The following is an 11,395-nucleotide window of genomic DNA, read 5'->3' as shown; positions in this document are numbered from 1 at the left end:
GAGGGCATCCTTGTATTGGTGGAGATGATCAGAGTAGGTGAGTTGATGAACAGTTAAACCAGATTTCTTGCAGAGTCGCTCGAGTTGACGTTTACGGGATTTCATTCTGTGGAGTTCACGGGTGTACCAGGGTGCTGAGCGTGCGAAAGAGACTGTTTTGGTTTTGATGGGAGCCAGTTGATCAAGACAGGAGGAGAGTGTATGGTTGTAGTAATCCACGAGGTCTGAGGGGTTGTCGGGTGACGGGGGAGGGAAGGCGGACATCTGAGTGGCAAGAGAGGCTGAGAGGGCAGAGGGGGAGATGGATCTGATGTTGCGGAAGGATATTTTGCGTGATTCTTTGGGAGTGGGGATGGGGATGTTGATGTCCATAGTGATTGCCAGGTGATCAGACACGTGGAGGTTGAGGCTGGAGAGCTGATTTATTGTGAGGCCGGTGGAGCAGACGAGATCGAGGGTGTGGCCGCGGGCGTGAGTGGGGAAGTCGATGTGTTGAGTGAAGTTGAGGCAGTGTAGCAGGTCCAGGAATTCAGTAGCAGGTTTACAGTTTGCATCGTTGATGTGGAAGTTGAAATCACCCAGGAGGAGAACAGAGGGAGAGATGGAGCAGAGCTGGGTCAGAAAATCCGAGAAATCCGAGAGAAAGGAGGGGTTTGGTTTGGGGGGGGCGATAAATGACGGCGGTGACGAGAGGAGTGGGGCCAGGTAGTTTGAAGGCAGTGTGCTCAAATGACGGAATGACAGGAATGGGGATAGAGGTTGCTTTAATGTCCTTTCTGTATATTGCTGCAACACCGCCCCCCCGCCCCTCAGCGCGAGCTTGTTCAATGTAGGTGAAGTTGGGGGGAGTGGCCTGGTTTAGAGAGAAATAGTCCAGGGGTTTGTGTCAGGTTTCTGTTAGACAGAGGAAATCAAGATTATTGTCCGTTATAAATTAATTCAGCAGCAGGCTTTTGTTGTTGAGTGAGCGGGTGTTGAACAGAGCCAGTTTCAGGTGGTGTTGCTTGGTGATTGGCTGAGAGGACTGAGGAAGTGTACGGAGATTGGACAGATTCACATGGTGTTTGTTGTGATGACGTAACGTAGTAGTTGCGGGACGGCAGGAGGACCAGAAGGAAGGAATGGAGTTTGGCGACGTGAAGTTGTAGTAAAACATGCGGCCTGAGCGGCTGTGTGGAGGATGGTTTTGCCAGAGTGGACCAGGTGTCGGACGCGGGTGGGAGTGGTGGGCCGCGGCGGAGTGGAGCGGCGGCATGGTCCCAGTGGAGAGCGGTAGCTGGAAGCTAACATTAGCTAGCGTCGAGGAGCCGAGGGTCCGGGTGTAGAGGAGCGATGAGCACCCAAGGAGTATCCACGGGATTAGCCACAGCATGCTACATCCAGCAGGTAAGCTTGTTGAGGTGGAGGTGGTGGTGACTGAGGACGGAAAACAGCGGTGACCAGTAAACGAGTAATGGCAGAGTAGGGAGCTAGCTAGTTGCTTTAGCAGGTGGTTCAGAGCAAAACTTACTCGCAAGGGCTCCAAGAGGAGCCCACAGCGGAGAGAAGACTCAGACAGTTGCGGTATACACACGGTAGAAGTTAAAAGTTGTATCAAAACATACCGGCAGAGGCCCAAATACTGGGCCTGCTGCGTTGGAAAAGCTTCGGTAAGCTTGACGTGAGCGGGTGCCAGGGATACACAGACCACGGTTCTGCTGCAGTGTCAGGACCCGAGGTTCTGCTGCGGTGAATAAGAACTTTTCATCCACAAGGACAGGCTGAGGTGTTTCCAGGACCACCTCGGGAACAAGGAAGGGCTGGGGTGCGTCCAAGACCACGGTTGGAACAGGGACAGGCTGGGGTGCGTCCAGGACCACCTCGGGAACAAGGACATGCTGGTGTGCGTACAGGACCGCCATGGAAGAGGGACAAGCTGGGCTGCGTCCAAGACCACCGTTGGAACAGGGACAGGCTGAGGTGCGTCCGGGACCACCGTTGGAACAGGGACAGACTGTGGTGCGTCCAAGACCACCGTTGGAACAGGGACAGGCTGGGGTGCGTCCAAGAACACCATTGGAACAAGGACAGGCTGCGGTGCGTCCAGGACCACCTCGGGATCAAGGAAGGGCTTGTCTGTGTCCAAGACAACCACTTGAACAGGGTTAGGCTGTGGTGTGTCCAGGAGCACCACTGGATCAGGGACAGGCTGGGGTGCGTCCAGGACCACCACTGGAACAGGGAAAGGCTGGGGTGTGTCCAAGACCACCACTCGAACAGGGACAGGCTGGGGTGCGTCCAGGACCACCTCGGGAACAAGGACATGCTGGAATGCGTACAGGACCGCCAGGGAACAGGGACAGGCTGGGATGCATCTAAGATAACTACTTGAACAAGCACAGGCTGGGTGTGTCCAAGACCACCACTGGAACAGGGACAGACTGGGATGCGTCCAGGACCACCTCGGGATCAAGGAAGGGCTAAGGTGCCTCCAAGACCAACACTTGACCACCACAGGAACAGGGACTGGCTGGGGTGCATCCAAGAACACCATTGGAACAACGACAGGCTTCATTGCGTCCAGGACCCCCTCGGGATCAAGGAAGGGCTAGGGTGCGTCCAAGGCCACCACTGGAACAGGGTTAGGCTGTGGTGTGTCCAGGAGCACCACTGGATCAGGGACAGGCTGGGGTGGGTACAAGACCATCACTGGAACAGGGATAGCCTGGGGTGCGTCAAAGACCACCACTGTACCAGGGACAGGCTGGAGTGCGTACAGGACCACCAATGGAACAAGGACAGGCTGGGGTGCGTCCAAGACCACCACTGTAACAAGGACAGTCTGGGGTGCGCCCAAGACCACCACTGGAACAGGGACAGGCTGGGTTGCGTCAAACACCACCACTGGAAAAAGGACAGGCTGGGATGCGTACAGAACTGCCATGGAACAGAGACAGGCTGACGTGCATCCAGGACCACCTCCGGAACAAGGAAGGGCTGGGGCAAGACCACCGTTGGAACAAGGACAGGCTGGGGTGTGTCCAAGACCACCGTTGGAACAAGGACAGGCTGGGGTGTGTCCAAGACCACCGTTGGAACAGGGACAGGCCGTGGTGCGTCCAAGACCACCTCTGGAACAGGGACAGGCTGTGGTGCGTCCAAGACCACCTCGGGAACAAGGACAGGAGAGGGCTGCAGTCGTCGTCTCCCTTGAGCCTGAACACACCTGGACCCGCCTCGAGCCACGCCTTCTCATGGTTTTATCATTTTATCATTTTTATTGCATTTTACTGCTACTTTGTTCCTCTGTTATTGTTTTGTATTCTGTCTTTTAACCTTGTGATTTTATTTGTCTCATTTTGATCTCATTGGGCTACTACCTGGTTAAATAAAGGTTAAATAAAAGGGGAACTCCTCTTCCTCCATTACGGCGCCTCGTCTTTTCTGCCTCGCGGTTAAAAAAACTCCCAAAGAGTAATATATTCTCCCGCTGGGTCCATTCTGGCTGGTCCATTCTGTCACAAGGTGGTGTTGATACGACCCAAGTGCAAGAGAAACGCCAGAGGCAGGAGTTCCAAAATACTGTGATTTATTATTCCAAACAAAACCAAAAAAGCTTCAGATCAGGGTTGACAAAAAAACACAAGAGCCAAAATCCAAAAACCTGACAGGACACACGGAGGGGGAAAACAGTACGGACCAGCAGGGAGCAAGGGAAAGACAAGACCAGATATACTCAAAAAGGTTAACGAGACTCAGGTGCAGACGATCAGGGCAGATGGGAACAATGGAAGTCAAGACATGCCTGAAACACAAAAACACGGGTTTTAAAATAATAACGGAACTGACCGAACCGTGACACGCTGGTCTGAACCATGTAGGTGTCGGGACCGCAGGCCAGCTCCTGAAGCTCCGGCCTGCCAACATGCCCAAAAGAGAAAAAAGGGGGCCAGCACAAGAAACTACAGGGACGATGGACAAAAATGATTGCTATGAGATACTTATAATAAATACGAATGGAAATGGAGAAGACAGGAAGGGAAGAGGAGAGGAGAAGAAGGGTGAGAGGCACCGCCCAGGGGATCATGTTGGTGCCCCCCTGCAGCATAGGCCTATACCAGCATATCTACCATGAAGCTATATTTGAGACTAACTATTATAGTTGTGTTCTATAGCTGCAACTATGACTACTGTTGGGCCACGCCCATATGCTCATGTGAACTCTGAACTTATAAATGTATGAACATTTGGTGAATGTGTATATTCAACTTTGAAACTGCTCAGCCGAAAATCGGCTGTAATGTGCCTCCAAAAATGGCCGCCTTGCCATGAACTACAACCCCCAGCATGCCTTGCGTGGGGGGGGCGGCGCCTACAAGCGGCGCACATCCAATCGCAACCGAGGCACCGATGACGTCACCGCAGCGCGCGGAGGACTCAAATCCCTCGGTTGCTCCTCTTTCTTTTCTCTTCTCCCTTCATCAACCGAGTGGGTCAGTTCGTCCACCTTTGGCACCGGGCCAAAGGGACCATGACCTTCCCCCCCCAAAGGGGGGGTAAGAGGAGAGATCTGCGGACCGCGGGGCTGAATCCCTCTCTCCCTTTTTCTCTCTTCTCTCCAACTTCCTTCGGTGAACAGCTGGATCTTTTGGCTCCGGGCCAAGATCTCATCTCCTTTTCTCCCCCCGGCTGGGGGGAGGTGTAAGGCCCGCATCGGATCGGGCCGGCCCGTTGGACCTGCGGTCCACGGAGCCGCGATCCCCGGAGGATTCCTCCGGTCCACTAAACTCTGTCCTGTTTAAGTTTTGCAGATCCGAGCTCACGCCGCCCACGCGCTCCCGGCCATCAGATTGGGACACCGCTGCGACTGAACGCTCCCTTCCCCGACCGAGCTCCCTGTTTGCTGATCACGCAGTGATCGGGACGGTTTCCTGGGCGGACGGCCGGCGTCTCGCCCGGTTGTGAGCTTTCCCGGGGCCCGGCCGGCCGCGCGTCGGCGACCGGCGAGCAGGGAAGCACGGCAAGGAATGACCGGTCCCCCGCCGCGCCTAGGAATGCGTGAGAGCCTCCGTTGGTCTGGAAGCACGGCCCGGCACGAGGCGGCCCCGCCGCTGTCTAATCCGTTTTAGGGGAAGGGACGGGAACCGAGAGACTGACTGGGAAGTTCCCCAGCAGGACCGCGACCCGCAGTCGACAAAGCCCGTAGGCACCCGATCCGGATCCCGAGGAGACGTGAGCTCATGAGCCCTGGTGATCAGTAGGACTTAAGAGCGGTTCAGAACTGTGTGAAGTCGTGATCCCTAGTTATCAGTAAATTGGAGCGTTTCAGAGCTAAATCTGTGTTCCGAACTGAGATTACTGCATACGCCATCATCATTGTTATCATTATCGTGTTTGATTATTTGGTAGTCGTTGTTTTCTGCCGTAAGCATGTTTTAAATGCTGCGTTCGCCATCCGGTCCGATTGCACGTGGCGAGGACGCGTCCATCTTTAAAGACCACAGAGTCCTGCCGTCTTTAAACACCGCAGCCATCTTTGTGCAGCCACAATGTTTTAAACCGTAGATGTTCGTTGATATCATCTTTAATATTGCTTTGATTTCTCTTTCATTCCATGCAATTAACTTTCATTTCATTTTTACTGATTAGTTGTTTTCTTAATTAATGGTTTTATAATGATGTAGTGTGCCATCAGGATTTATTTGGGTATTTATTTACATCTGCTTTGATACCCGTATGTAAATAAATTCTGATTGATTTTTAATGAGTGGTTTCTGTTGTTTCATGCAATTTGGTCACATTCTGATTGTTTGAGCAGAGCCAGTGCTCGAATCTCACCCTTCAATTATATTATACTATACTTAAACCTTAATCATCTGAGACTGATTTTCTGCTGTTAAGTTATCATTTTTCCCTGGATTAAGGCCCCGGGGTGGTGCCCCATACGAGAATTATTATCATTTTGATAATTCAATTTGATAAATAGTCGACTTTATTAATTATTACTAATTATTAATAAAATTATGAATAGCCTTCGATAACTGATCAGCTTAGCTACCTGTGTGGCACAACACTACTGACTCTAACACACTAGAGTTTACACTACCTAGAGATTTACCAACACCACCTAGAGGTTTACTAAACACTAACTATAGGCTTTACTAAACAGAAAGGTTTTAAGTTTAGTTTTAAAGGTGGAGGTGGTGTCAGCCTCCTTAACCCAGATTGGAAGTTGGTTCCATAGTAATGGTGCCTGATAGCAGAACGCACGCCCTCCAAATCTACATTTGGATACTCTAGGAATGTTGGCCATGTAACTTTGTCAGCCATCCTTTTCCCACATCACTTGTATGAACAGCCATTGTGACACACACACACACACACACACACACACACACACACACACACACACACACACACACACACACACACACACACACACTCACTCGTACAAAATCTGAAGTTTGTGTTTAATGTTTAGTTAGTTGTTGTTTATGTGTAGTTTAGCCATCAGAATTTATCCCAAGTGTTGTTTCATTATCTTTTAACACTTGTGTGAATGAATTCATTTGTTGCTCTGTACTTGGACTCCTTCCTTCACTGTTCTTGAAGGTCACTCCTGGCAACAGGCTGGCACGTATGGAATAACAGTTACCTTGAGGCTGATTTTGCTGTTTTAGTTATTTTCCTGATGAGTCAGGTGGTGCCCCGTGTTGATTTATTCATTATGATAAGTCATCTTCTTCATTAATTATTAATAACTATCGTAAGACGATTATTAATAACTCTTAAGTAACTGAACCAGCACCCCCTTTGTGGCACAACACAGGACTTGGGCCCCGAGGACCAGGGTTGATGACTGCATGCATACGTAGAAAGTCTGATTGCATACGATGTTCCTGCCCCCCCAACCTCCCCCACGTCCCCGGACCGTGTGCAGCAGTGGCTGCTTGTAACTGTGACGGTGGTGTCAAAGTGAAAAGCCACAGCTCACGACGTGGAGGCTGCAGAGCAGGAACCCACACAGCTGCAGGAAAACCCCTGTGATTGGCTGTCAGCAGTTTTGATGAGTCCTAATAACCACAGAGAGCAGGTGCAGATGTGATACTTCACCCCCCACCCCACATATAACACATTAATACATGTAACTTGGCGACAAGTAGAGAAAAAACTACAACAAGAAGCTTGTTTTTCACTTTATTGACAATAATATGGATTAAACGTGAATCAGCTTCCAAACTGTGCACAATCAGAATATTAAAAAGGGCATGAAGGAGAAATAAATGCTTTTAAAAGATGAAATATCACCAAGACGGTTAATGATTTGTGTATAACAAGAGTATAAATGATGTGATGAGTGAGATTATCAGAGAAACCAGTCAGCATGTGTTCAGTTGGTGGACGGCCCATTGTTCCTGAGGACCATCAGCAGAGAGAGTCCACAGCAGTACAGCAGACTCTTCAGGGTCAGCACTGTGTACAGCAGGCAGAGCAGCTTCACCCTGCACTCAGACTGGAAGACCCCTGAACCTGGAAGCTCTGAAACAGAGAAGGAAGATGTTGGGAGTTGCAGGGACAAATGTCCGTCCTCTGCTGTCTTTGACAGCGTCTCCACGTGAAGCTGAGTCTCTGCTGAACACAGTCACCGAGCCTCCGTCACCTTGTGTCTGGGCCTCCACCGTGCCGCCCTCGTGCTTGACGTAGCAGCTGTATCTGTACGTGTCCTGATGGAGGCGGTGGACCACCATGATGGAGGCGCTGCGTCCCGGCTCTCTGAGCTCCACCTGCTCTCCCTCGGCAGGGGGGACGTCCTCCAGCGGGCCGTTCTTCTTCTGTCTTTTCCAGGAGAACCGGACCCCAGGAGGAAACATGGCTGAGGCCACACACAGCAGGGAGCTGCCCCCCCCCAGGTGGACTCTGGATGCTGCTGGGTACACGCTCACCACGGGCTTCACTACCTGCTCATCTGAAGTTGGACAGACACATTCACACAGTCAGCAGCAGCTTCCAGCATTCAGCCTGATCCTGGAAACCACGTGGACTCTGATCACTAAACACTCATCAATGCAGCTACAAAACTGAGGCCAACACGTGTTTCTGCAGAGGTCTGCACCCCTGATGATCCTTCACCTGCCGTTGGTGGTCAACACCTCCCGGCAGGAGATTCAATCCTAACTTTTATCTCTTAACTGCTCAACCACATCAAAGCAATATACAGTTCTGGACTTTGGACTTCTTCAGGCCAGGAGAGCTATTGCATCATGTTGGAAAAGTCTGGATCCTCCTACATTGAGAATGTGGATAAGGAGCTTTCTTACTGTATTGGACTGGAAAGACTAACGTACATTGCTAAGGGAAAACGGAAAGACTTTGTCTAACTCTGGGAACCATATATGAACATTATGACGGATGAAAGTGCAAGATTTACCTGAAAACAACTTGTAAATATTGTGGACAATAAATTTTTATTTATTTTATTTCATTTTATTTTTTTATTTTATATTTGATTAATTTATTTTATTTTTCCTCCCAATTGGTTAATTCAATATAATTATTTACCTTTGTATTGAGAATGGTGCAAGTTATGTATTTGTCTGTGTAATGTGTGTGTAATGTTGTATGGTTGAATAAATAAAAAACGACAATAAACATATCGTGGAAAAAAAACAACCAAACTCTTAACTCCTGAATAAGCCAGAAGGGACGTCATTTTACCAACATTGTCCTTCTTCTAACATCTTTAGTTCATTTTTGTTCAACAACAACAACAAACACAGACAGAGACATGATCCATCTCTGAATATGTGTGAGTGCAGGTGAGGGAGAGGGATGAACCAGTTCTATTTATGACTCTAAAACAATGTTGTGGCTACAGCCGCTGGTCCACGTCTGTCCTCTGTGGGAGACGGGAATCTGGAATATACAATCTTGTTTATGTAATAATTGCTCGGGGGTCGTGTTCTGGTCTCTGGAAACATCCTGGAGATACTTCTGTTATAATAGACGCTTTAGACATAAAAGTGATTAAATTATATTTAACCACTGAGCTAATCACTGTTTTGGAAGATTTATCTTTATTTTTAAACATTTTTGGTTGGACTCAGATCACAGAACATTAATATCATATGGAGATATGATATTATATATCATCATATATATTGTTTTCTGTCAAATAAACTTTACATGCACGGTTTAATATAAATATATATATATATATATATATATATATTTTAATTTCTTCTGGTTCCAGGTTCAGTTTTATATTTTATGCTCCATGTTTTATCTCTGAAACTGTCCGAGTCCTAATTTGAACTGTTCTGACTCTGAAACCAACTCCATCTGGAGGAAAATAAAGTCTTTACTCTGATGTTTTTTAGTCTAATCACTAAAAACATGTTTGTGTGTCTGATCCTCTCAACTACATTCACATATTAACAGTTAAACCTATATTAATTAATATAAACCAATCATTGAAATCTAATACTAATAATAATAAAAAACAGGTTTGATAACATTAATAAAGACGTTCAAATATATGAATTATTTAAACTTTAGAATGAAAAACAAAATACAAATATATTCACTCAGTCATTTATACCTTCTCTGAAATTGTTGATTAAATATATATTTCAAACTGTCCGTAAATGTGTTATTTATTTTTAATTAATTTATTCATCTTTTGATTCCTTAATTTAATACTTTGCTAAAAACCTTTTTCTGGTTAACTGAATAAAAAGGCGACTGACTGAGAATAAAGATGAGTTCTTCTCTTCCACGTGAACTAAGCAGCTACTTTATTCAGTCCAACTGCTGAACTTAATAAAGTTCTGAGTGAATATATTTGCAGTTCCATCTTTCCAAGAATGTTCCTAAATCCAGCTGTAAATCTCTATTAAATTGTATTTGAGCTCAAAGTCGTCTTGTGTTCAAAGAGCAGCAGATGCTCCAGAATTACTGAGATGATCAAACATCAATATTTGTAACATCTCTGATATTTGCAGAAATAAAGAACACGTTTAGTTGTTGGGAGACATTTAAACATGTTTCCAGAAATGATGGAGCTTCTCTTCTGTAGCAACGGCTGCATGATGAGTTCTCTACTAAACATGAACAAACTAACATGGAAAGTCTGAAGCAGCTCAAACTGACTTTAAACACATTTTCAACTTCTACAATCAAACAACTGAAGGAAGAGAAATGTTGTTTCTTACCGGTTACATACAGTTTACTTCCAGGTCCAAAGATGCGGTGATAGTTTCCTCCCACGGTGAGAAAGACTCGTACAAAAACCTGTCAGCCGTTGAACGCCCAGACTGTAATTGTTGCCACGGCAACAGCTTATTTCCTCTGTCAGAGCTGCTCTCCAGAGGGAGGAAATATGGACATAATTTAGTTGTTGTGGCTGTTTAAAGTTCCCTGTAATACTGATGTTTCACAGAATTAAACTTCTACGAAACCCAAACTATTATGGGATTCTGATCTGAAACTGTGTTTGACATCTGTTCAGCTGGAGGTTTTTGTTCAGGCTGCAGGGATCTTTTCTCACTGTGCACCTCTCTTCAAACACCAGCAGTAGTAGGTGGCTGAATGATCCAGTTTAACTCTGTTTAGCTTCAAGAAACAACCATTCTGTGTATTTTCAGCTGAGAAATCTGCTTTCTGAGGATGATTGTAGCCTGAATAAATTCCACAGGTTTTTTTGTTAATTTCAATAATGACTCTGAAAGTGTCCATTTCTTTTTTCTGAAACCAGAATATCCAGTCAGTACCACACTGATCAGTTCCACAGCTGAAGGAGACACTTTGTCCAACTCTCCTGGTCAGTGTTACATCGTCCTGAACCAGCTCTGCTGCCATGGCAACCAGCGCTGCAGAGACACAGACAGACAGGTGAAGGTCAGTGTGACGGTGTTTGTTCCAGGTGGAGTTTGGGGGCTCCTGGTTGGCTGGAAACACTCACCTGAACACAGACAGCACAGAGCAGCAGCTGGGAGGAAAAGCATTTTGGTCCGTGGTGTTTCCTCTGGTGAACCTGGGGAGAAGTGGAGCTCTGATGCAGCCCAGACCCAACAAGGACGAGCTGTGAGACCAGAGCAGGAAAAGCTGCTTTCTAGCAGCTCCTGGAAACTCCCATCAGCCCCTGCAGACCACAGAGAAGCTGCTGCTGCTGATTGACAGCTCGGTCTGGGTCACATGATGCAGAAGCACTAAAACCTTCATGTTCCCACAAACACATGCAGGTTGTTCTGAGTTTAGTATCACAGACTGTTATCTGTGGTTGGACAGCTGTGGAGGAAATACACAACTGCTACTACACACAGCTGCCCACGATAGATTTTAAACAGAAATATTACTAGTTGGATGTAAACATGCAAACAAGCATCTTATGGTTGTAAACAGTTGTAAATGTAAACAA

At 47.2% G+C, this 11,395-nt stretch overlaps 1 protein-coding gene across 1 annotated transcript; it reads right to left on the bottom strand.

Annotated features, from left to right (window-relative positions):
- Positions 1-7,369: 7,369 nt before the first annotated feature.
- Positions 7,370-11,152, bottom strand: LOC133451812 (immunoglobulin lambda-1 light chain-like). The gene is made up of 5 exons (XM_061730955.1): positions 10,940-11,152; positions 10,533-10,847; positions 10,191-10,238; positions 7,620-7,945; positions 7,370-7,576 (listed from the first exon to the last, which is right to left on the bottom strand). Exons 1-5 carry the CDS (start codon positions 10,980-10,982, stop codon positions 7,370-7,372), a joined length of 939 nt encoding a protein of 312 aa, XP_061586939.1. The 5' UTR covers positions 10,983-11,152.
- Between the last annotated feature and the right edge of the window lie 243 nt (positions 11,153-11,395).

This window comes from Cololabis saira, chromosome 10, assembly GCF_033807715.1.
Source record: "Cololabis saira isolate AMF1-May2022 chromosome 10, fColSai1.1, whole genome shotgun sequence".
In the NCBI taxonomy this organism is placed as follows: domain Eukaryota; kingdom Metazoa; phylum Chordata; class Actinopteri; order Beloniformes; family Belonidae; genus Cololabis; species Cololabis saira.
This window is presented reverse-complemented; position numbering and strand designations above follow the sequence as displayed.